This window comes from Paramisgurnus dabryanus, chromosome 9 (genome assembly GCF_030506205.2).
Source record: "Paramisgurnus dabryanus chromosome 9, PD_genome_1.1, whole genome shotgun sequence".
Classification (NCBI taxonomy): Eukaryota; Metazoa; Chordata; class Actinopteri; order Cypriniformes; family Cobitidae; genus Paramisgurnus; species Paramisgurnus dabryanus.
This window is the reverse complement of record NC_133345.1, coordinates 26,109,418-26,136,466: the sequence shown is the minus strand read 5'-3', so window position 1 is coordinate 26,136,466 and position 27,049 is coordinate 26,109,418. Positions and strand designations below refer to the sequence as shown.

At 39.1% G+C, this 27,049-nt stretch overlaps 1 protein-coding gene across 3 annotated transcripts in view; it reads right to left on the bottom strand.

The window, feature by feature from the left end:
- Window positions 1-467: 467 nt before the first annotated feature.
- Window positions 468-27,049, bottom strand: part of tango6 (transport and golgi organization 6 homolog (Drosophila)) — a 43,330-nt gene continuing 16,748 nt past the window's right edge. For all 3 annotated transcript variants that reach the window (XM_065283339.1, XM_065283342.1, XM_065283340.2), the window contains exons 12-18: window positions 16,646-16,780; window positions 15,551-16,126; window positions 14,477-14,534; window positions 11,461-11,619; window positions 8,072-8,223; window positions 7,174-7,287; window positions 468-783 (exon numbers count right to left, since the gene is read on the bottom strand). In XM_065283339.1, the coding sequence (XP_065139411.1) occupies window positions 607-783; window positions 7,174-7,287; window positions 8,072-8,223; window positions 11,461-11,619; window positions 14,477-14,534; window positions 15,551-16,126; window positions 16,646-16,780 (1,371 nt within the window). In that variant the 3' untranslated portion in view covers window positions 468-606. The remainder of the gene's footprint in view (window positions 784-7,173; window positions 7,288-8,071; window positions 8,224-11,460; window positions 11,620-14,476; window positions 14,535-15,550; window positions 16,127-16,645; window positions 16,781-27,049) is intronic.

The following is a 27,049-nucleotide window of genomic DNA, read 5'->3' as shown; positions in this document are numbered from 1 at the left end:
ACAGCCATAACAAAGGGAAAATGTAACGGCAGACGACAAAATAGTTCTAATAAAAGTACAATGTACATATACAAGACCACTTTTGGAAAAATCAGCATGCTTTATTTTGTTCTTTAGAGACGCTCCTTCATAAGCTGTAGTATTCATGTAGTATTTTAAAGTTAGCAACAAATTTGCTAATGAAGTATTTATATTCTGTCTGCTTTAATGTAAAACACAGGGGTCAGGAAGCTTAAGAAACGTCGGGTTAAGGTTGTTTTGGGTGGGTGGGGGGTTAAAGCGAATGAATAATTATCCTGTCGTGTCTTACAATGATGTCATGACCCAGTCGTCTTTATATGTACCACAAACACTGCATAAAAAGGAAACAGACATTTTATCACCAGTGTCGAACAAAGTGGAAGAGGGTGTTTCGCAGAAACCTATATCAAGCTCAAACCGCAATGTGACTGACAACAAAAGGCGACTTTTTCAATTTCCCAGACAGGTTTCTCACTTTTATTACGGAAACATGGAGAAAAAACCTAAAAAGTTAATTTACTACGCAAGGTATAAATTTTTCAGTCTTCTGTCTGTAAGGAGGATTATTTAAGTACTGGAGTGCTTTCAAGGAAGAACCACAATCTTTTTCTCAAGTTTCTGCTGAGGGAAGATGAACCTCTTCATGACGTCTTCCAGCTCCTCCAGAGCAAGCTGGGCGTGGAGTACAGCCACATCATCAGGGTCTGACCGGACCACCCACTTCAAAGCTCGATACAACTCCAGTAAAACATCCCCAAGTACCTGAGAAATACAGAATGGGTGAAGGACAATGCTTAGTAAGCAGATGCGTACAGTACAATAGTATAGAAATAAACAATAAATGAATAATATATACAGTATATATGTCTCACAGTAGGACACAGGAAGCACGTTTTTGTCAGCTGTTTTGGCTTAGTGACTTATTATGGTTCACCTGGACAAGCCATGTCATTACTTATTGCAACAGCTGTACTTAGACACCACCATTTCTTATACCAGAAGGGCCACTGTCAACATGAATCCTGGGAAACCTAACAGACACAATTTACACACGTCATTACCGAGTGGGCAACCCTTAACCCGGACCAGCCCCAAGGTCCACACAGGGGACAGCGTCCAATACTTGCTCAATACAATCCAAGTACAAATATTTGAAGGGTTGGGTACTAACTGGGGTGGTCACAGCTCACTAGGGATGTAAATCAGGGTCAAAAGTATAAAAGGTCATTGGCATTAGCACTGAGGTCACTGGCTCAGCGCATGTGTGTTTAAAGAAGGATTTTGTGTGTCAAGACATAAAAATGATTCAAATGTTAAAAAATCCAAACACATTTGTGACCTAGTCGCATGGGTATATTTGTAACAATATATTGTATCAATCAAAATCTTGAAAATTAATTTTTCTTTTATGCCAAAAAACATTAGGATATTATGTAAGGATCATGTACCATGAAGATATTCTTTAAATGTCCTATCGGAAAAATATATACACGTTATTTTTTGCGAGTGGATGCAGTGCTGAAGTCTTTATTGGACAACTTTAAAAAGCGATTTTCTCAATATTTAGATTGAGTGTATAGCGCTATCTTTAGGTTTTTATTTTCATTTTCGTTTCATTCTGCGAGCGTGTGAAAATTGGGAAAGGTTATTTTATCGACTGCTCTGAAATATCAGAGAAACCTTTTACAAACTGTATGCATGTACATAACGTTTACTAACATCACAAGCCTCTGACCTAATATTAGTGCGTGTCAACTTAAACCTGTAATTTCTCCCGTTCGCGTTTAAACGAAAGCAGAGGGACTCGCCCACAGACCACCCCCTCAATAATCAGAACAAAAGTGGTTAAAAGTGTACAAGAGAGACAGATTAAAACAACAGGTGTTAATGTAAACAAGTTTCTTTCTCGTACACTTGTAATCCGATCGACCAAAACGCATTATAACACAATGTATAAACAGCCCCTAACAACCCCTAATGTTGCAGCCCACTGATATGTATTTGGCAGACACATTAATCTAAAGTGACTTGATTTCAGTATGAGTTCCCTGAGATTCGAACCAATGACCTTTGTGTTGCTGATGCAATGCTCAACAACTGAGCACTAATAGACTTCTAGGAGCAATAGCAGATACAGAAGTGTTATAATAGTAACTTTTAGGAGAGTGATCATCAGAGCCGTGGGAATGAGAACGTTTGGAGATCATGATGATTAGACAGAGAATTTGTTGTCACATACAGAAGGTGACCTCTAAAATAAGAGAGTAGAAAATGACAAGTGCTTCTCATCAGTCCAGATGTTGAAAGAATTCCTCCCATTGAAAACGTGTACAAATCTACAGCCACAAAGACCTAACAACCTACTTCATAAATGACACCTATGTTCTTCAACCTCAGAGAATGCAGTCTGATTTCAGATTTTTTTTCCAAAAGAATGTCTTATTAATAATTTAACATGAATAATTTAAAGCAACACTATGTAGTTTTTCAACCTTTAAATAATGTCTCTAAAATTATTTCAGTGATAGAACAACTCTTAACTGGACAAAATCTACTGTTGCTGCAACCTGAGCAGCCTCCTAGCTGCTACAAGCACACTCTGAAAGTCGAGGTGGAGGGTAGAGCACAAAGCCCCACCCCTCCCCCTGCCTGCAGAAGAGTGTCTGATAACAGGCACTGTTGCACTTTTCAACCACATGGGGGAGCCGTAAGTCAATTTTACATGGAAACTACATATTGTTGCTTTAATCCATTGATTTATATCTTTTAAAACATTTTTAGTTAAATACAGTGGCGGCCGGTGACTTCGTTTATGAAGCTTTTCACATGTATTTAACCCGTCATGTGTGTGGCTCGTCATTTCAAAATATGTGTTTGGCACGTCATGTAAACTTATGTGCATCACTTGTCTTGTCAAAATAAGTGCCTGCTGCAGATGCTTTAAAGGGGTTTATGATAAAAGAGACGCTAACATTTGCCGGATACTCGCTTAATGTCATGTGTAATAAGAGGTTAGTGTTAAGTTTAGTTTTCCTGTGAGTATTTTGCGAACCTGAGCGTCTCTCTTATCATAAACCCTTTCAACGCTTGTGCAGCAGGCACATATTTTGAAATGACGCATGATGCACATGACACTCCGAAATCATATTTAAAATTCACGCCCATGGGAAGAGAAGTCACCGGCTGCCACTGGTTAAATACAACTTTTACCCATCTACCTATCTATCTACCTCTATCTACCTACCTACAATGGAGGCCAACAGGACAGAGCCCGAGTAAATGTCAAAACTGGACGACACCCAACTAAATATAGTAAATGTCAAAATTGGATGATACCCGAGTAAATATAGCAAATGTCAAATGTGTTAGCATGCACATGCAGTAGGTTTTGTATTAAATAAGATTTACATTGTAAACCTGGTATGATAACCTTTACTGTTGCCCTCGGGGCATTTACTGTTAACACTTGCGGTTTGCTTTTACAAACATTCAACATAAAAAGTGTCATGGTATTAAACTAATAAAAATGATTTTTGACCTTAGAGAGCCAACATACTGTTGTTTGATTTCAACTCATTAATACCATGCTGGCCTGAGATAGCTAACAAACTTTTGTTTGACTAAAACTCATTATTATTATGCTGACAAGAAAAAGCCAACATACAGCTGTTTGACGTAAAATTATTATGTTGACAAGAGATAAGTTTGATTGAAATTAATATACAGTCTTGTTCAAAATAATAGCAGTACAATGTGACTAACCAGAATAATCAACGTTTTTATTATATTTTTTATTGCTACGTGGCAAACAAGTTACCAGTAGGTTCAGTAGATTCTCAGAAAACAAACAAGACCCAGCATTCATGATATGCACGCTCTTAAGGCTGTGCAATTGGGCAATTAGTTGAATTAGTTGAAAGGGGTGTGTTCAAAAAAATAGCAGTGTCTACCTTTGACTGTACAAACTCAAAACTATTTTGTACAAATTTTTTTTTTTCTGGGATTTAGCAATCCTGTGAATCACTAAACTAATATTTAGTTGTATGACCACAGTTTTTTAAAACTGCTTGACATCTGTGTGGCATGGAGTCAACCAACTTGTGGCACCTCTCAGCTGTTATTCCACTCCATGATTCTTTAACAACATTCCACAATTCATTCACATTTCTTGGTTTTTCTTCAGAAACAGCATTTTTGATATCACCCCACAAGTTCTCAATTGGATTAAGGTCTGGAGATTGGGCTGGCCACTCCATAACATTAATTTTGTTGGTTTGGAACCAAGACTTTGCCCGTTTACTAGTGTGTTTTGGGTCATTGTCTTGTTGAAACAACCATTTCAAGGGCATGTCCTCTTCAGCATAGGGCAACATGACCTCTTCAAGTATTTTAACATATGCAAACTGATCCATGATCCCTGGTATGCGATAAATAGGCCCAACACCATAGTAGGAGAAACATGCCCATATCATGCTCCATGCTTCACTGTCTTCACTGTGTACTGTGGCTTGAATTCAGAGTTTGGGGGTCGTCTCACAAACTGCCTGTGGCCCTTGGACCCAAAAAGAACAATTTTACTCTCATCAGTCCACAAAATGTTCCTCCATTTCTCTTTAGGCCAGTTGATGTGTTCTTTGGCAAATTGGAACCTCTTCTGTACATGCCTTTTTTTAACAGAGGGACTTTGCGGGGGATTCTTGAAAATAGATTAGCTTCACACAGACGTCTTCTAACTGTCACAGTACTTACAGGTAACTCCAGACTGTCTTTGATCATCCTGGAGGTGATCATTGGCTGAGCCTTTGCCATTCTGGTTATTCTTCTATCCATTTTGATGGTTGTCTTCCGTTTTCTTCCACGTCTCTCTGGTTTTGCTCTCCATTTTAAGGCATTGGAGATCATTTTAGCTGAACAGCCTATCATTTTTTGCACCTCTTTATAGGTTTTCCCCTCTCCAATCAACTTTTTAATCAAAGTACGCTGTTCTTCTGAACAATGTCTTGAACGACCCATTTTCCTCAGCTTTCAAATGCATGTTCAACAAGTGTTGGCTTCATCCTTAAATAGGGGCCACCTGATTCACACCTGTTTCTTCACAAAATTGATGACCTCAGTGATTGAATGCCACACTGCTATTTTTTTGAACACACCCCTTTCAACTAATTCAACTAATTGCCCAATTGCACAGCCTTAAGAGCGTGCATATCATGAATGCTGGGTCTCATTTGTTTTCTGAGAATCTACTGAACCTACTGGTAACTTGTTTGCCACGTAGCAATAAAAAAAATATACTAAAAACCTTGATTATTCCGGTTAGTCACATTGTACTGCTATTATTTTGAACAAGACTGTATTAATAAATTATGTTTACTTGAGAAAGCCAACAAGCAGTTTTTTAGTATAAAGTCAATATTAATATGTTGGCTTGACGTAGCTAACATTCTGATATTGTATTTAAATAACTTCTTTCTTCTGAGACTAAAATGTCTGTATCTATCTTTCTCGAGCTTTCAATCTACCAAATTTTTCACAAACCTTCACACCAGTCTGAAATGAGCTGCGCCCCAATAGATGCGTCGTCCTCAGAAGGCTGAATTCAAGACTATTCCAATTAGGGATGCTCCTATCAGGATTTTTGTACCCGATACCGATTTATTATCTTTGTAGTCAGACGATACCAATGTCGATACCAATTCTTCAAGCTAATATGCAAGCTGTTTGATGACTGTAACCGTTAACATTGTTTTTCTAGTAATACCACAAATGTTTTTTTGTTATATCAATAAGGATGCAATTGTCCACGATATATGTGCACCGTATACGCTTTAATTGGGATGTGAAGACACTTTGCGCTGTAAGGACTGGAGGGTGCCCTGATAGAAAATACACATATCTCTGTAAAGGCAAAAAAAGAAATTCAAATCTGCACGTCGCACTTGAGCAACGGGTTATAAAAATTCTCGCATGCCGCATTCAGGAGCCCTATGATTACAAAAGTAAACCGAAAGATCGGTTCATGAGATCTGCAAATTTAGCGAGTACTGATCGAGTCATTTAATGCCGTTATCGGCCGATATCCATCTGCGGCCGATCAATCGGAGCATCCCTAATTACAATTTGAATAACTTCAAACTTATCTTAGACTATGCTTTCTCAAGCCAACATTAAAGGTAGGGTAACAGATTTGATCCTGAAACATTTTTAGTTATGCTGGTTAAAAGTCTCCTCGCATCCTGATAGCAATCACTGTGTTAAGTTGTTTAAATGTATTTGTAAAAATTTATGTCATCTGTGAAAGGCGTAGGACCAAAAAATGTTCAACAAATCATAGATTTCGGTCCGAACGGACGTTTCCTTTTATGTCCCTCATACGTAAGCGTAATTTGAATTCCCACCGCGCAGCGAGTCCACGCAGATACCATACGTCATCGGCGCGTTCACGTGCGCTCTGTCTGTAAACAGCGAGAACAGCAAACTTTTCTGCTGAATTGACAACCTTCACAGGAGCAACAAAACTAAATGCATCTTTTATAACAACAACAGCAAAAACTTCCTGGATCAGCAAGAGCAAAAACCGAAATTAACATCTGTAACTTTACTGCTTTACCGCGAGATGCATACAGCTACAGGAGGCAAAGAGTCTGAAAGGGTCGTTGCACTGTTTATTTTGGTAAGGTAGGTACGCGATATGTTTGTATTGAGATGGATTCAGATATTATACTTTGATGAAACTGTGTTGTGTTGCTTATGAAATTTGTGTTCGTTTACGGATTAGCATAACGATATAGTTACTACGTCTACACAACCGAACGTGTGCTTAAACTAATTCTGATGTAAACCAGTTGTTTATGTTGGTTATTTTGGAAGTGTTATTCACTTTGTACTGCAAAGTTTTCTCACTGGTGAATGAGACATGAGACGTGACCGTCTGATCTGTGCGTGTTCATGTGTTTGGAAAGAGGCGTGACTTTGGAGAGCGATTTGACTTGAGGGTGGGATCGGGATTTCATTGCTAGGCGGCTACCGTTAGCATTTTTCAAAATGTGTTACCCTACCTTTAAAGTGTGTTCATAAACTTATTCTAGTTTGTAATGCCACTGCATAACCCCAAGCATCATGCTCATCTGATCACACATACCCACAAATACTCACCTGTGTGGTTTTATCACTAAGGCCTTTAAGCACCAGAGCAATGACATGGACCGCAGCCCTTCGAACTTCTGCCTCTCTGTCCGTCTTTATCAGGGCGGTGAGACAAATGCTCAGCTGAAAGAGCCAGCACACAAACAGAGGTCAAAAACACAGGACATTTTCTAAATGTGCATAGATCTGCAATGCTGTGCTAGTTTATCCTTATGTCAATGCAGAGGGTCGATGGATGTTTAAACATGTACAGAAGGTTGATAAACTGGCTGGGAGAGCAGGATCTTTCATGAATAAGCAGTCTACTTAGTCACCGTGACAGAGATGCTTATTCATGAAGACTTATGAGGCCGCTTGGCCCCGTACAGTAGATTCTCACATCCAGCACATACATGTACAACCAATGAAAAAATGCCCCTGAGGAAACAACGCTGTTTCTTGTCTGTGGTGCATGAGAATGAACACAGCCGTAGGCGCATAAATTCATGCAATAAATATTACAATTGCAATTTGATTTTGAATGGTTATAACACAGTTATAACAGTGAACAGTTTGAGATCACTATAATTATAATGATATCTTATACACACAAATGCACAAAATGCACTTCTACATGCTGAAGAATTGTAGCTAAGGTATTGATTGAGCTTAACAAACAAATCAGTGTAACTGAAGCTAGAGGTTTGGGTTTATCCATACTGTATATGGCCCATCTGCACTACTAGAAAAGTGTTATCTCAGCACAGGAGAAGAGGATTTAGTTAAGAGAGACACACTTGCACATGCACACAAAAAGCTGTACTGAGATAAATACAGTCTAAACAATGCATATCAAATAACAGATTTACTGTAACATCTCATTGGCTTTACTGTTTTTTTTGGCTTTTCATTGTTTGAGATCCACTACCTCTTGTGCCAGCGGTCCAAGGGAGAAGTTGAGTAGTTGGCACAGTTCTCCCAGATTGGAGAGGCTGCTGGCACGCACACTGCTGTCCTCATCCCGCGTGCCATTCAGGAAAACCCCAACAAGACGCCGGCCATAGTGTGGTGCCAAGTCACCTGAAACAAGTACGTGTCAGAATTAGAACAACTTAGAATTTATGCTAGAATAAAACACTCATATTCATTGAACTAACATATACTGTAGGTGATGAGGGCTGTCCAGCCTAAACACTATGAACACACATAACTTGACTTGCCACTCTTCTTTCAATCTCTCCATCTTGGTGTGAAAGTCTGAGTAATACCAAACCACGTTCCTACAGGATGAGGACAGTCACTAAACTGAGATTTCTTGACTCATGAAAGAAAGACTCTATCTGGGATATGACCAGAACAAAATTCCTCAGACTAATAGGTATTAACATAAGAATATATATATATATATATAAATTTTTTCCTGAGAGATTAATGATGAAAGTAGAAAAGATGACTTGTTTGGCATTGCATGGCTTCACAAAAAGAAACTGGATGTCACTTGCATCATTGAAACTAAGAGAATGACTTATTAGCAAGTTAGATGGATTAAATGTTTGTTAGGTAAGGAATAATTGACAACGGGCTGTTAAATAATTCAAAAATAATCAGTCCTTATAGAAAAACGCAGAGCTTTTTTGTGATTGTCGCGGGCAAAAATCCTTGATCTTGCGGCACGTTTTCTTAAAAAATGCAATGGAATATGCAGGATATTTATGCAATTATATCCAATGAAATTGCGTGAACTTGCCAAAATTGTGGGAACTTGCAAAAATTGTGGGAACTTGCAAAAATTGTTTGCAGCTTTTCATTGAAGTTCAAGTTGCGTTATTACGTCACTTCCTAACGTTCCCATGACAACAGGGGACATGGCTGCGCTTGTGTGAAGTAAATGCAACATTTTACTTTTAACTCTTTCCCCGCCATTGACGAGATATCTTGATTGACGAGATATCTCGTCAATCCAGAGAAAACGCTTCCCCGCCAATGACGAGATTTTCCGTCTTTCTGCAATACCGCTATTATCCACTAGGTCCGCAACTTTTTAAACCTGGAAGTATTGCCCTATGGCAAGCTGCTGCATGTCCGTGTCTGTTTTAAAGATCGCTCTGAATGGGATCTCTATGAAAAGTCCGTCACAAAAATGTAATTATCTCTGCTTTTTGCTCAAAATGTGGTGTTTTTGCAGAAACCTACCCATATTCAAAAGCTGATTACAAAATAACTACTGAAGGTAGGATGAAACGGGTTCTTTTGTTTGAAAGCAGAGGGTCTGTTCTTTCATTTGGTATATTGTATGTTTATATATTTGAAGAAGAACATTTTCTGGAAGGCATTTAACTTTTGTGAAAATCATGAAAAACGCTGGCGCTGGCTGGCAACTTTTGTTAAAAACGCTGGCGGTGAAAGAGTTAACTACGAAAATTATGATTATAATGATTAGGGGATTATGAAATCATGCAAGCCCCGCATAAATATGTGGATTTTGGATGATTATGCATTGAATCATGCGATCACACAATTTTACTTTTTCTGGAGTGACTGAATAATGCGCACCCAAGGTGGTATTGTGGCACAACGCGAAGCAGAGTCAATTATTCCTCTTATACCACTCTATTACCACAAACTCTGCCCTGTTGCCTATTTTTAAGACATTTAAAAGGTTAGATGTGCGGTTTACAAAAAAATGATCAACTCTATTTCTTAGCCAGTCAGAATAAAACATTCAATCAAGTGGTATAATCCCAAATAACAACCACTTAAAAATAATAATACACAGCAACCCAGATGCTGCAAATCTTTTTGACAGGTACAGTTTAATATTACACAAAAAATAAAATTTGTTAAAAATGTGCAACAAAAAAAATTCAAATCAATATTTAATGTTGCCTATATATATATATATATATATATATATATATATATATATATATATATATATATATATGATATATTAATTTGATATATTTGATAATTATTTGATATATTAACATGATATATTATTTACATGATATAATATAACATATATTGATATATTTATAATAATACATTTATTTAATCTTTACTTCAAACGACCCGACCGACCGCAACCCAAATATCATCGAAATATATATATCATAACCGCGGGTGACCAGAGGCACCCGCTCATTTAGGATCAACCTGCGCATCACTGCTGTATAGGCTGCTGGATGTGATTGTGAAATAAGCCCATTCAGTGTGATACAAGACCTTCTGCATTGCGACCGGCTATCTATACATTATCATTTACATAATCAACATTTGCCATGGTTTTGTAGCAAACATGTGCTTATGAATTTATAGTTGCCATAAAGTTGCAATACAGCTATAATTCCCAGCTATAATTTCTCAATTTATTGCAAAACCAATAAAAACAAAATGTAAGAATTTCTTTGTGATTTATATAAAAATATGCTGCTAAAACTAAAACTTTATTTGAAGTTTAAAAATTAGCAGGACTTGTACAAAATTTGAATTACTCTAACAGTCAGACCAGCAAAAACATTACTATTGAATCCTGCATTGACACAGCAGGTGGGTCCAGTGGGCCTGATTCCAATCCCCACCACTGATTTTATTGGCCAACCCAGAGAAAGCCCAGTTAATATCATTCAAACGGTGTAAAACCTTTCAAAACCAATGCACCAGGACCTACTGAGACATCAATGCCCACTTGTTTAAATGACCAATCGTCTGTACACATCAAATAGGCTTAACAGCTTCGACTTAATCTTTGAAAAGAAAAAAGTGTTTACGGGAAAGTGAAAGGGGCGAGAAAAGGTGCAATATCCATTTCTTTCATCGTATGCCTCTTGTTAACTGTGGCCATCTGTTCAAGCCCCCTATTAAGAGATGTGTTTAATTAGAAACCAGTGCCACATTTATACAAAGTGAGGATTGATTTAATTACAGACTGGAAGTGATCATTATGAAACAACTGCGGTCTGACATTTCGATATTACAAGCTTAAACACACTTATAACATCAACGACAGAAATCATTGGCTCATTAGATATTAATCTGAGCTCAAGTGTGCTGGTGAAGTGTGCGATGCACCCTGCTGTGTGCGAATGAGACACGGAGCCCTGATATTCATTGTGAGCATTCAGCCGACCGTAGCAGCTGCTGGGCTTTTTGAGAGCTTCTTCTGTCAATGTCAAGGAGTCGGGCCAAGACAACAAGCCTCAGATCCAAACTCACTGATCTTGAGACACAATGAGGAAGCGCACACTATTCTGCTACAAATGAGAGAAAGAAAGAAAGAAAGAAAGAACCAGACAGATAGAGTCAGATCTGACTTACCCATTGCCCTGCTGGCTCTCATTAAAACCTCACCCACTTTGAGGCGTGTCTCTAGAGAGCACTGTCTTTTGGGAGAACCTTCACTCGGTCCGGTATGATACTCTGCCAGCAATCTCTGCAGGATCTGCTCAGGGTAAAACTCAGCCAACACTGCCAACCCTGCATACAGAGGAGAGATAAAAGAGGCAGGGTGAATAAAGACTGAAAGCTTAACAGACTCTTTTTAAGACTGGAAAGGAAAACAACAGACTATCTGAGGTTGAGATGTTAACTAAGCTTTTCTCAGTATGGCTGAATCAGTTGAGATTGTCCTGTATGACCATTTAAAGAAGTAAAACGAGATCATGTTGGTTGCAGAAACGGTGGGAGAACTTGACCTAAAAAAAAACTAAATCTATTTATAGAAACAGAACCAGCATCCTTCTGAAATTGAAAGTTGCTCCTAAAACAACCGGAGACTGATCTAGTTATTTATGCAAATATCTCAAAAAGACACAAAATACTTCTCCACAACCAACAATTTAAATTCAAAAGAGGTGATTGCAATAAACCTAAATAAAAATGTTCCTATTACTTCATTAATAATGTGATTAATAAGGAAATATTATATATAAAAATATCGTTTTTTAAAGCATTTATTAATCTTTAATAATGATAGTTCATGATACATTAACTAATGATAACAGTTACAACTTTAAAAATGATAAAAAAAATGTATTAGTAAATGCTGAACATAGCAAGAAGTAAGATAAGTAAATGCTGTAGTATTGTTTATTGTTAGTTCATGTTAGCTAATGCACTAACTAATGTTAAAGGGACCCTCCACTTTTTTTTTTGAAAATATACATTTTCCAGCTCCCCTCATTTGATTTTTACCGTTTTGGAATCCATTTAGCCAATCTCTGGGTCTGGCGATACCACTTTAAGCATAGCTTAGCGTAATCCATTTAATCGGATTAGACCATTTAGTATCACGCTCAGAAATAACCGAAGTTTTGACATTGTTCCTATTTAAAACAAAGGCCTTGATTATTACGTGTGGGAGTATAGTTCCTAGCCATATCGGCCTACAAAATTCGCAACTTGTAATTTTCTTAGTATACGATGTAACTACAGAAGAGTCAAGTTTTTAATGATGCACCGATGTATCGGCCGCCGATATTTATCGGCCGATTTTTGATGACTTTGAAACCATCGGCATATCGGCAATAGCACGAGAAAGGCCGATAACAATTGTTCATTAATTAACTGCATAAAGAAATCCAAAATATGTAAAAAAACTAGTTAATGTTGTTAATAAAATAAATGCTGAATAGCAAAAACCACCTTTGAAGGTTGTCATGCTGTCTTATTATATTTGTTTTAGCTTAATTTTTGTCTCTCTTATTATGTTGGTCAGTTGAATGTTAATTAGATCAAAACCATGTTCAGTAAAAATAATTTGATGATAAACTAGCTAATAGACCAACCGTATAGTATTGTATACATAATTTAATATCGGTATCGGCCAGAAGTTGTCTGTTTAAATCAGTATTGGCCCAAAAAAATCCTATCGGTGCATCCCTACAAGTTTTAAATAGGAAAAATTTTGAAACGCTGATTCAATGGATTGTGCTAAGCTATGCTAAAAGTGGTACGACCAGACCCGGAGATCAGCTGAATGGATTCCAAAACGGTGAAAATCAGATGTTCAACTCTAGGGTAGCTGGAAAATTCGCATTTTTTAGGTCCCTTAAAAAAATACAACCTTATTGTAAAGTGTAACCGATTTTATTCAAGACATAGGTAATAAATATTAATTATGAATAAATAATATTAATTAAATAAGTTCCATTTAGATTTAAATTTCAACTTACAATAAAAGTGCAAAAGCTATAGAAACACATACTTTTGTCTATTCATTATGACAAACTGAAGGTCTATTTTTTTAAGACTGGGATTTTCAAACTGTTGGTCAGGACAATGACAATATTAACTAACTGTCTTCTAAAGAAAACACATTCCTTTTTGTATTTTTAAATATTTTATTTAATAAAAATGTATTTCTATTAACTAACATTAACAAAGATTAATAAAGACTGTTACAAATGTATTGCTCATGGTTTGATTATGTTAGTTAATATATTAACTAATGTTAACTAATGAACCTTATTGTAAAGTGTTACCCATATTTCTATAAAAAAAATGGTGGATCCTGAGATATATTATACTGGTTTATAACACGTTGCTGTTAAATGCTTTATCCTGATTGGCTGAGTAATGTTCCACATGTATGTATTATTTTTCAAAAACACACACCTCACCTGTCAAATGTCTTAAAATAATCACCAAAGCAATGTATGTGGTAAACATGGTATAAGCAGAATAATTGAATACTTTGAATCATGTGAGGAATAATTGACGACGAACCATTGAATTCTTCGAAAATAATGCCCACCCAAGGTGGTAATGCAGCATGACGCATTTGCGAATAATTCAATGGTCCGTCGTCAATTATTCTGCTTATACCATGGTAACCACAAACATTGCTCTGGCTTTTTTTAAAACATTTGACAGGTGAGGTGTGCTTTTTACAGAAAAATTATTAACATTTGTGGAACATTTCTCAACCAATCAGAATAAAGTATTCGGTGGTATAAAAATAAAAAAATTTGGTGTGCATTATTTTAAAATAGTTCAACGGCTTGTCCTCAATTATTCCTTATCTAAGTGGGTCGCGGAATGAACATGTTTGGGAACCATGATTTTAAGAGACAAAATGTTTAACAGAAAGCCTTTATTATGTAAGCAAATGAAAAGAGAGGCTGAGACCACACAGCCTTTCCATCAAGAGCTGATTACATACAGAAATGGCACACTAACTATGTTCATACCTTTAAATCGACAAAGTAATCTGAAAAAGCTTTTCAAATTTCAATGTTACAGATAGGCAATAACAGTTGTGCATTAAAGGGTCTATGTTGGTGTCATTCTCAAAACAATGGTTGAATTAGTTTACTTTCTTTCCATGTCTTACCTTGAATAGCGGACAGATAGACAAAAGACTCTTCATGTTCTAAGTTCTCCAGAAAGACCTGAAACGCATTGAAATAAATAAAAGCTTTAAGACAGAGTTAATTCATTCCTAGGTCTAATTATCGCTGACAGCTCTGAAGGTTTCTAATTGTACTGAGCTTGACACATTTACAGTTATGCAAATTAAAATGGTGCGTTTTGGAACATTTTAAAAGAGCTCATGTAAAGTGAAGCGCTGACTAAAAGAGACTAAAGAATTGAATTTAACACATCAGAAGCAGTTAAAATAATCAAATATTCCAAGTCTAAATTAAGGAGAAAACACACAATTTAGTTGCCTGAGTAACTAGAAGGTCACTAAATGTTATGCGACTGTCAGCATGGTTCTCTGTATGTGTAAATTGGTTGTATTCAAGAAGGGTTGGACAGAGATGAGGCTCTTATCACAGAGAATATTAGATGAGAAACTGGAGTAAGACCCTCATCCTAACTAGATCCCATGAGAGTCTTCATACGCCCTCAAGCAAGAGGTTTTCACAAACCAAACATCCCAGCTCATTTTTAAAACATGGTTTGGTGCCACAGACGATCCTTAAAACGAGCCCACAAGAGAAAAGCAAACACTGAAAATAAGTTGACCACATAAATGATTACATCTAGGGTCGAAGAGTCTATATAACCACAAAAGATGTGCAGATGTGACACCTAGCTTTTTGCATCAGGGAATGTATGTATACTGGGAGAATAAGTGTTGTTGTTATCATTGGCAGTATTATTATATTATATATAAACTATGAGGAATTTAAATTCAAAACCCTTAAGGTGCATCTGCGTGTTTACTTGTAAATTATTGATTTTTATCAGGCTTTTATGTTTAGGTTCAGACATTTCACTTTAATGGCAATGAAAAGGTCATAAAGGTTGTTTTTTAACTTCAGACAAATTTCCTGTATATTCTTGTTGTATTCTAATAAAGAGAATGATGAATAATTGTACATAGTAATACAACAAATCTTATGGTGACTATACAGCCCTATACATCACGTATATACATATGTATATAGCACAGACTTACTGTAAGCAGTTTGTCTTTGCTCTGCAGTGCTGCTTTATCTCCATCTCTACAAAAGCGGGTCAGTGAGCGCAGTGCGACAGCTCTGGTGGGCACATCTGGGTTATAGGCCTCCAACAGGCACTCTGAAAAAGCTTGACTGGATGGGACAGATCCACCTGCATGTCCAGGCTTTGGTTCAGCACTGTGGCTTGAGACTCCGGGTGCTGTATCTGTTGCATGTTTGGGATGGGATGCTGGTGAGGTTGGAACCTGGCTAACCAAAGGGCTAGGTCTGTTTTCAGAGCTGAGTGAATGAGTGGAGGTTTGCTGCCCTGCCAGGGTCTTGTTACTTGTAGTGTGGGGTATGGAAGACAATGTTTTGGTTGGATGGGTGTTAGGATTGCGACTAGCTGTCTCAGCAGGTCTGTGTTGTCTGGCTGCTGTGGGAATCGTATTGGGGCGGTACGCCCCACGTGTAGCGATGGTGGCTCTCAGATCAGAGGCCAGTTCTTGTATGACCGGCTCTGGGTGTTTCTGGGAAATCTGGTCCAGAGGTGGCAGCAATTCAGCCATGGACAAGTAATCGTCTGGACTCAGCTATGAGAAAACACACAAGCAGTGATTACTCTGATGAACCATATTATATACATATGAAGAGATTATATGCAAAAGTCGCTAAATGCCACCTCCACCAAAAATTTGATAATGATTGTAACCGAATGTTCTTAGCACGTACTATGCATTCATCAAATACTTTTGCATAAAATCTGCTTAATCCTGCCATTCAGAAATACGAATTTTTAGGCGGAATCCATTAAAAAAGCTAATTTACAAAAAATCATGTCATACGCACAAAGCGGGTTTTGCATCTGAACATAAACCGCATATACCCGAATATAAGACGAGGTCATCTTATATTTGTGATATAGACAAAATCACGAGTGTAATGGAGAAAGTAGGGGGTAACAGCAGAGGGCGCCAACACGATAGGTTAAATGTGTTTGATTAAAAGCAGGTTATTTTCCATTTATCTTCACAGTACCACAGTTACATACATACATGGGCCTACATAATTATTGTATTTTTGTGTACAATGGTATGTTTACTACAGTATACCTCAGCAGCTCCAGAGAGTAGAGTTGCCACAAGACCTATTCCCATACTGAGAGTCTGACTCTCTACTGGACTGTCAGCACCGCACTCCAGACCAACACATGCCCTCTGTAGCATGGACACTACAAACCCAACAACCTGTAGATAGATAGAGAATATAGAAAATATTACTAGTATATGACCTATATGCACTAGTACTATCAAAAGGTCCTAGGTAACCCATATATTTTTTTCATAAAATGTATACCATAAACACTTTGGTTAAAGGAATAGTCTACCCTTTTGCCATATTAAACTATGTTATTACCTCAACTTTTATACATGACGAATTATACATATCTATCTTTTTTCAATGCGTGCACTGTACAGCGCGTCGTGAATGTGTTAGCATTTAGCCTAGCCACATTCATATCTATGGTACCAAACAGGGAAGCCACCAAACACTTCCGTGTTTTCCCTATTTAAAGTCTGTTACATGAGGAGTTATACCATTAAGTATGGTGCCACAAAATAAAACTTTTTTTTTGGTACCATAGGAATGAATGGGGCTAGGCTAAATGCTAACACATTCACAACACGCTGTACAGTGCACGCATTGAAAAAAGATAGGTGTGTATTAATTCGTCTAGGTTGAGGTAATAACATAGTTTAATATGGCAAAAGGGTAGACTATTCCTTTAAAGCATATGCCAAATGTATAAATGTAAACATACTACAATATAAAAGCCATGGGAAGCTCATATATGTGCCCTAAATCAGTGGTTCTCAAAATTTTTCAGTGTGCGGCCCTCTTTGTGTATGGTACATTCCTTCACGCCCCCCCACCCAAAGACAATTTATGACAAAAAACAGTTCTAAAACGTAACATTTTATTTAACAAAATATTAGTTTATACAAAGTAGTGCTTTTGGTTAGTAGCCATATATTTTTTAGGTTTAATTACACAGAATTTAGGATAAATTATATGTCATAAAACTGTGGCCCGCCTGGCACCATCTCGCGGCCCCCGGCCTCCAGTTTGGGAACCACTGCCCTAAATAATAACCAGAGAGGAAATCCTTATTGTCGCTGGCATAATGGAACAGATCTGTTCAGGAGATGAAAGGAATATTTTTAGATGTCCAATATTTTTCTTATAAAAAACCAAGCAGAATGATAAATTGATCTGCAAAATAAAGGCAATTAAAAGCAGATTTAAAGTGTTACAAAAATGATTTTACCCAATCAGCATAATCAGTTCACCCAGTAAGAGTAACCCAGTCTGTAAAATCCCAGCTTGAGTCATTTTTATGATTTATAGCTTTCTACATAAAATTATGCTACATAATGTAAAGAACATTCAGTTAAAATATAAGCTTGATATGTGAAATCAATAACTAAAAACTAGTGATAGGTCAATATATATCGTCCGGCTGATATATTGGGCCGATATTTGTGAGTTTTATGTGTATCGGCATTGGCTGATACGTGGCTGCCGTGTTCGCCGATTTTTTCCGGCATTATTACAAACAGAGTGCTGGAAGACGAAATCGATTGCAGGTCATGTGACTAAAAACAACCAACCTTTCCATAACAACATCGAAAGCTCGGCCTAACAGCTGATCATACTGTAGCTGGACAAAGCAGGTTTTTATTTCTCATCTCTATGAGGCGGTTTCCCGGACAGAGATTAGACTTGTCCTAGACTAAAATAAATGTAAGAGCTTTTCAAACTAATAACATCTCTTTTTAACATATCTTAAAATACATCAGTGCCCTGTGTTTTGCCTCAAAATGGACACAAGTAATGTTTTCAGTAAGGCATGTTTGTTAAAACTAGTTATATTTCCTAATTAAACTAAGCTCTAGTCCTAGTTTAAGATAATTCCTGTCCAGGAAACCACTCCTATATATATTTGTAGTAGTAAAGAAATCAGTATCCTTTGCTGATAGTTCCTCATTATTGTGGAGAGTGCAGTTCATGGTTCCACAGCACCCTCACCTGTTTTTACTATTTGTTAAATATAGTTTTTTTTAAGTTCAATAAATGTTACTTTTTAGGGCTCGAGCACCGAGGAGCAGGCCAGAATGGCCTGCACCGAAAGGTGCGAAGCCCTATTGTTTTTGCTCGGATTATTAGGGCCCGAGCACCGAGGAGCAGGCCAGAATGGCCTGCACCGAAAGGTGCGAAGCCCTATTGTTTTTGCTCGGATTATTATTAGGGCTCGAGCACCGAGGAGCAGGCCAGAATGGCCTGCACCGTAGGTGCGAAGCCCTATTGTTTTTGCTCGGATTATTATTTTTATTAGGGCTCGAGCACCGAGGAGCAGGCCAGAATGGCCTGCACCGAAAGGTGCGAAGCCCTATTGTTTTTGCTCAGATTATTATTTTTATTATTATTATTTTTTTTTTTTTTTTTTTTTTTTTCAACACTTGAGTTAATTTGGGTCCCTTAACATACTCGAAAACTCTTGAAACTTGGCACACATGTCAGTGTCTCGTACCACTAGGCTCATGCAAAGGCTGGAACACGGGCGTGGCACAGGGGCTCTGTAGCGCCCCCTGTAATGCAAAAAAAAACATTGATGCACAGATCGGGCAAAAATGTACGCACATGTACGAGACTTGGTACGCTTATAGATCTCATCGACCCGAACAACTTTCGCCCTCTAACATTTAAGCTCCGCCCAACAGGAAGTCGGCTATTTTGGATTGTTTAAAAAATGCATGCGTTGAACTTTTATATACTCCTCCCAGGGGATTCATGCGATTGACACCAAACGTGGTGAACATGATGTCGAGACATTGGACTTGCTAAATTGCGAAGGGATTTTTGATATCTCGAACGGTTCTGCCATGGCGAGGCGACAAAGTTGTGGCGAAATCAGAGAAACAGGAAGTGTCTAATATCTAGGGCAAAAAATGTCTTATTGTGATGACACGCGGGGTGTTTGTTTGTCTGAAGATTCTGATCGCATCGATGTGCCTATTGTGACTCCCGGGTATAGCGCCACCACCAGGCGCCAGGAAGTGTGTCAGTCACAAAGCTGGATTTTTTTGACAGTTCCATGCAATGTTCTTTTAAATACTCCTTCTAGGATTTTCATGAGATTGACACCAGAAGTGGTCAACATGATGCCGAGACATTGTAGATGATAAATTGCGAAGGGATTTTTGATATCTCAAACGCTGTTCCCATGGCAACGCGTCAAACTTTACTTTCATTTTAAAGGCATATTTAAGCCTTTCTGTTGCATGCAGGAAACTTTTAAATACTCCTTCTAGGATTTTCATGAGATTGACACCAGAAGTGGTCAACATGATGCCAAGACATTGTAGATGATAAATTGCGAAGGGATTTTTGATATCTCGAACGCTGTTCCCATGGCAACACGTCAAACTTTACTTTCATTTTAAAGGCATATTTAAGCCTTTCAGTTGACGCCAATGTTCTTTTAAATACTCCTTCTAGAATATTATTGAGATTGACACCAAAAGCGGTTAACATGATGCCGAGACATAGTAGATGATAAATTGCGAAGGGATTTTTGATATCTCGAACGCTGTTCCCATGGCAACGCCCCAAACTTTACATTTATTTCAGGCATATTTAGGACTCTTGGCGTGCTTAGATTAACCTAAACGTTGGCACACACATCAGAGTTGTCGGCTGTTCAGAGTGGACAAATAGGTCAGGCAAAGGCGTGTCTCTTAAGTGGCTCACTAGCGCCCCCGTTTGTCTAAAATGTGGGGTTTTTCTTTTACCTACAGTCCCCAAATGGCTCAGTAACAACATTAAATAGCCCACTGATGTTTACCCACTTGATGCCCTTGCCCGCCGTGCATCGTTTTCTCGGACGCATCGTGTAGCGGTAAAAAAACGTGCGAGGGCCCGCCATTGCTGCTTGCAGCTATATTTATTTTTATTTTTTTTTTTATTTTTTTTAACACTTTTGGACTTTTTGGGGGCCTTAACATACTCGAAAACTCTTGAAAATTGGCACAGACGTCAGAGTCGTCCGTCATCGCAGAAATCCAAAGGCTGGAACACGGGCGTGGCACAGGGGCTCTGTAGCGCCCCCTGTAATGCAAAAAAAAACATTGATGCACAGATCGGGCAAAAATGTACGCACATGTACGAGAGTTGGTACGCTTATAGATCTCATCGACCCGAACAACTTTCGCCCTCTAACATTTAAGCTCCGCCCAACAGGAAGTCGGCTATTTTGGACTGTTTAAAAAATGCATGCATTGAACTTTTAAATACTCCTCCTAGGGGATTCGTGCGAATGACACCAAATGTGGTGATCATGATGTCGAGACATTGTACTTGCTAAATTGCGAAGGGATTTTTGATATCTCGAACGGTTCTGCCATGGCGAGGCGACAAAGTTGTGGCGAAATCAGAGAAACAGGAAGTGTTTAATATCTAAGGTAAAAAATGTCTTATTGTGATGCCATGCGGGGTGTTTGTTCGTCTGAAGATTCCGATCGCATCGATGTGCCTATTGTGACTCCCGGGTATAGCGCCACCACCAGGCCCCAGGAAGTGTGTCAGTCATGAACTTTTAAATACTTCTCCTAGGGAATTCCTACGATTGACACCAAACGTGGTGAACATGATGCTGAGACATTGGACTTGCTAAATTGCGAAGGGATTTTTGATATCTCAAACGGTGTTGCCATGACGAGGCGACAAATTTATGGCGATTTCAATGAAACAGGAAGTGTCTAATATCTAAAGCAAAAAATGTCTTATTGGGATGAAACGCAGTGTGTATGTTCAGCCAAGGATTCCGATCGCATCGATGTGCCTATTTTGAGTCTCGGGTATAGCGCCACCAACAGGCACCAGGAAGTGTGGCAGTCACAAAAGGTGGATTTCTTGACAGTTGCATATGGTGAACTTTTAAATACTCCTCCTAGGATTTTCATGCGATTGACACCAAAAGCGGTCAACACGATGCTGAGACATTGTAGATGATAAATTGCGAAGGGATTTTTGATATCTCGAACGCTGTTCCCATGGCAACACGTCAAACTTTACTTTCATTTTCAGGCATATTTAAGCTCTTGGCGTGCACTTTGGGTGCCTTAACATGCTCGAAAACAACGGAAATTTGGCACAGATGTCAAAGTCCCGTGCCACTAGGCTCATGCAAAGGCTGGAATATGGGCGTGGCAAGGGAGCTCTGTAGCGCCCCCTGTAATGCAAAAAAATAACATTGATGCACAGATCGGGCCAAAATGTACGCACATGTACGGGAGTTGGTACGCATATAGATCTCATTGACCCGAACAAACTTTCACACTCTAACATTTAAGCTCCGCCCAACAGGAAGTCGGCTATTTTGGATTGTTTAAAAAATGCATGCGTTGAACTTTTAAATACTCCTCCTAGAGGATGCATGCGATTGACACCAAACGTGGTGAACATGATGTCGAGACATTGGACTTGCTAAATTGCGAAGGGATTTTTGATATCTCGAATGGTGTTGCCATGGCGAGGCGACAAATTTATGGCGAATTCAGAGAAACAGGAAGTGTCTAATATCTAAGGCAAAAAATATCTTATTGTGATGACACGCGGGGTGTTTGTTCGTCTGAAGATTCCGATCGCATCGATGTGCCCATTGTGACTCCCGGGTATAGCGCCACCACCAGGCGCCAGGAAGTGTGTCAGTCATAAAGGTGGATTTTTTTTGACAGTTCCATGCGATGTTCTTTTAAATACTCCTCCTAGAATGTTTATGCGATTGACACCAAAAGTGGTCAACATGATGCCAAGACATTGTAGATGATAAATTGCGAAGGGATTTTTGATATCTCGAACGCTGTTCCCATGACAACCTGTCAAACTTTACTTTCATTTTTAAGGCATATTTAAGCCTTTCAGTTGACACCAATGTTCTTTTAAATACTCCTTCTAGAATATTCATGCGATTGACGCCAAAAGTGGTCAACATGATGCTGAGGCATTGTAGATGATAAATTGCGAAGGGATTTTTGATATCTCGAACGCTGTTCCCAAGGCAACGCGTCAAACTTTTTACTTTCATTTTAAAGGCTTATTTAAGCCTGACAGTTGACGCCGATGTTCTTTTAAATACTCCTTCTAGAATAATCATGCAATTGACACCAAAAGTGGTCAACATGATGCCGAGACATTGTAGATGATAAATTGCGAAGGGATTTTTGATATCTCAAACGCTGTTCCCATGGCAACGCGTCAAACTTTACTTTCATTTTAAAGGCTTATTTAAGCCTTTAAGTTGACGCCGATGTTCTTTTAAATACTCCTTCTAGAATATTCATGCGATTGACACCAAAAGCGGTCAACATGATGCCGAGACATAGTAGATGATAAATTGCGAAGGGATTTTTGATATCTCGAACGCTGTTCCCATGGCAACGCCCCAAACTTTACATTTATTTCAGGCATATTTAGGACTCTTGGCGTGCTTAGATTAACCTAAAAGTCGGCACAAACATCAGAGTTGTCGGCTGTTCAGAGTGGACAAATAGGTCAGACAAAGGCGTGTCTCTTTAGTGGCTCACTAGCGCCCCCGTTTGTCTAAAATGTGGGGTTTCTTTTACCTACAGTCCCCAAATGGCTCTGTAACAACATTAAATAGCCCACTGATATTTACCCACTTGATGCGCTTGCCCACCGTGCATCGTTTTCTCGGACGCACCGTGTAGCGGTAAAAAAACGTGCGAGGGCCCGCCATTGCTGCTTGCAGCTATATTTTTTATTATTATTTTTTTTTTTTTTATTTTTTTTAACACTTTTGGACTTTTTGGGGGCCTTAACATACTCGAAAACTCTTGAAAATTGGCACAGATGTCAGAGTCGTCCGTCATCGCAGAAATCCAAAGGCTGGAACACGGGCGTGGCACGGGGGCTCTGTAGCGCCCCCTGTAATGCAAAAAAAACCATTGATGCACAGATCGGGCAAAAATGTACGCACATGTACGAGAATTGGTACGCTTATAGATCTCATCGACCCGAACAACTTTCGCCCTCTAACATTTAAGCTCCGCCCAACAGGAAGTCGGCTATTTTGGATTGTTTAAAAAATGCATGCGGTGAACTTTTATATACTCCTCCCAGGGGATTCATGGGATTGACACCAAACGTGGTGAACATGATGTCGAGACATTGGACTTGCTAAATTGCGAAGGGATTTTTGATATCTCGAACGGTTCTGCCATGGCGAGGCGACAAAGTTGTGGCGAAATCAGAGAAACAGGAAGTGTTTAATATCTAAGGTAAAAAATGTCTTATTGTGATCCCATGCGGGGTGTTTGTTCGTCTGAAGATTCCGATCGCATCGATGTGCCTATTGTGACTCCCGGGTATAGCGCCACCACCAGGCGCCAGGAAGTGTGTCAGTCATGAACTTTTAAATACTTCTCCTAGGGAATTCATACGATTGACACCAAACGTGATGAACATGATGCTGAGACATTGGACTTGCTAAATTGCGAAGGGATTTTTGATATCTCAAACGGTGTTGCCATGACGAGGCGACAAATTTATGGCGAATTCAATGAAACAGGAAGTCTCTAATATCTAAAGCAAAAAATGTCTTATTGGGATGAAACGCAGTGTGTATGTTCGGCCAAGGATTCCGATCGCATCGATGTGCCTATTTTGAGTCTTGGGTATAGCGCCACCAACAGGCACCAGGAAGTGTGGCAGTCACAAAAGGTGGATTTCTTGACAGTTGCATATGGTGAACTTTTAAATACTCCTCCTAGGATTTTCATGCGATTGACACCAAAAGCGGTCAACACGATGCTGAGACATTGTAGATGATAAATTGCGAAGGGATTTTTGATATCTTGAACGCTGTTCCCATGGCAACACGTCAAACTTTACTTTCATTTTCAGGCATATTTAAGCTCTTGCCATGCACTTTGGGTGCCTTAACATGCTCGAAAACAACGGAAATTTGGCACAGATGTCAAAGTCACGTGCCACTAGGCTCATGCAAAGGCTGGAATATAGGCGTGGCAAGGGAGCTCTGTAGCGCCCCCTGTAATGCAAAAAAATAACATTGATGCACAGATCGGGCAAAAATGTACGCACATGTACGGGAGTTGGTACGCATATAGATCTCATCGACCCGAACAACTTTCACACTCTAAGATTTAAGCTCCGCCCAACAGGAAGTCGGCTATTTTGGATTGTTTAAAAAATGAATGCGTTGAACTTTTAAATACTCCTCCTAGTGGATTCATGGGACTGACACCAAACGTGGTGAACATGATGTCGAGACATTGGACTTGCTAAATTGCGAAGGGATTTTTGATATCTCGAACGGTTCTGCCATGGCGAGGCGACAAATTTATGGCGAAATCAGAGAAACAGGAAGTGTCTAATATCTAAGGCAAAAAATTTCTTATTGCGATGCCAAGCGGGGTGTTTGTTCGCCTGAAGATTCCGATCGCATCGATGTGCCTATTGTGACTCCCGGGTATAGCGCCACCACCAGGCGCCAGGAAGTGTGTCAGTCACAAAGCTGGATTTTTTTGACAGTTCCATGCGATGTTCTTTTAAATACTCCTTCTAGGATTTTCATGCGTTTGACCCAAGAAGTAGTCAACATGATGCCGAGACATTGTAGATGATAAATTGCGAAGGGATTTTTGATATCTCGAACGCTGTTCCCATGGCAACCTGTCAAACTTTACTTTCATTTTAAAGGCATATTTAAGCCTTTCAGTTGACGCCGATGTTCCTTTAAATACTCCTTCTAGGATATTCATGCGATTAACACCAGAAGTGGTCAACATGATGCTGAGACATTGTAGATGATAAATTGCGAAGGGATTTTTGATATCTCGAACGTTGTTCCCATGGCAACGCCACAAACTTTCCTTTTATTTCAGGCATATTTAAGGCTCTTGGCGTGAGTAGATTAACCTTAAAGTTGGCACACACATCAGAGTTGTCAGCTGTTAAGTGTGCACAAAAAGGTCAGATATAGGCGTGTCTCTTAAGTGGCTCACTAGCGCCCCTGTTTGTCTAAAATGTGGTGTTTCTTTTACCTACAGTCCCCAAATGGCTCTGTAACAACATTAAATAGCCCACTGATATTTACCCACTTGATGCGCTTGCCCACCGTGCATCGTTTTCTCGGACGCACCGTGTAGCGGTAAAAAAACGTGCGAGGGCCCGCCATTGCTGCTTGCAGCTATATTTTATTATTATTATTATTTTTTTTTTTTTTTTTTTTTTTTTTAACACTTTTGGACTTTTTGGGGGCCTTAACATACTCGAAAACTCTTGAAAATTGGCACAGACGTCAGAGTCGTCCGTCATCGCAGAAATCCAAAGGCTGGAACACGGGCGTGGCACAGGGGCTCTGTAGCGCCCCCTGTAATGCAAAAAAAAACATTGATGCACAGATCGGGCAAAAATGTACGCACATGTACGAGACTTGGTACGCTTATAGATCTCATCGACCCGAACAACTTTCGCCCTCTAACATTTAAGCTCCGCCCAACAGGAAGTCGGCTATTTTGGACTGTTTAAAAAATGCATGCGTTGAACTTTTAAATACTCCTCCTAGGGGATTCGTGCGAATGACACCAAATGTGGTGATCATGATGTCGAGACATTGTACTTGCTAAATTGCGAAGGGATTTTTGATATCTCGAACGGTTCTGCCATGGCGAGGCGACAAAGTTGTGGCGAAATCAGAGAAACAGGAAGTGTTTAATATCTAAGGTAAAAAATGTCTTATTGTGATGCCATGCGGGGTGTTTGTTCGTCTGAAGATTCCGATCGCATCGATGTGCCTATTGTGACTCCCGGGTATAGCGCCACCACCAGGCGCCAGGAAGTGTGTCAGTCATGAACTTTTAAATACTTCTCCTAGGGAATTCATACGATTGACACCAAACGTGGTGAACATGATGCTGAGACATTGGACTTGCTAAATTGCGAAGGGATTTTTGATATCTCAAACGGTGTTGCCATGACGAGGCGACAAATTTATGGCGAATTCAATGAAACAGGAAGTGTCTAATATCTAAAGCAAAAAATGTCTTATTGGGATGAAACGCAGTGTGTATGTTCGGCCAAGGATTCCGATCGCATCGATGTGCCTATTTTGAGTCTCGGGTATAGCGCCACCAACAGGCACCAGGAAGTGTGGCAGTCACAAAAGGTGGATTTCTTGACAGTTGCATATGGTGAACTTTTAAATACTCCTCCTAGGATTTTCATGCGATTGACACAAAAAGCGGTCAACACGATGCAGAGACATTGTAGATGATAAATTGCGAAGGGATTTTTGATATCTCGAACGCTGTTCCCATGGCAACACGTCAAACTTTACTTTCATTTTCAGGCATATTTAAGCTCTTGGCGTGCACTTTGGGTGCGTTAACATGCTCGAAAACAACGGAAATTTG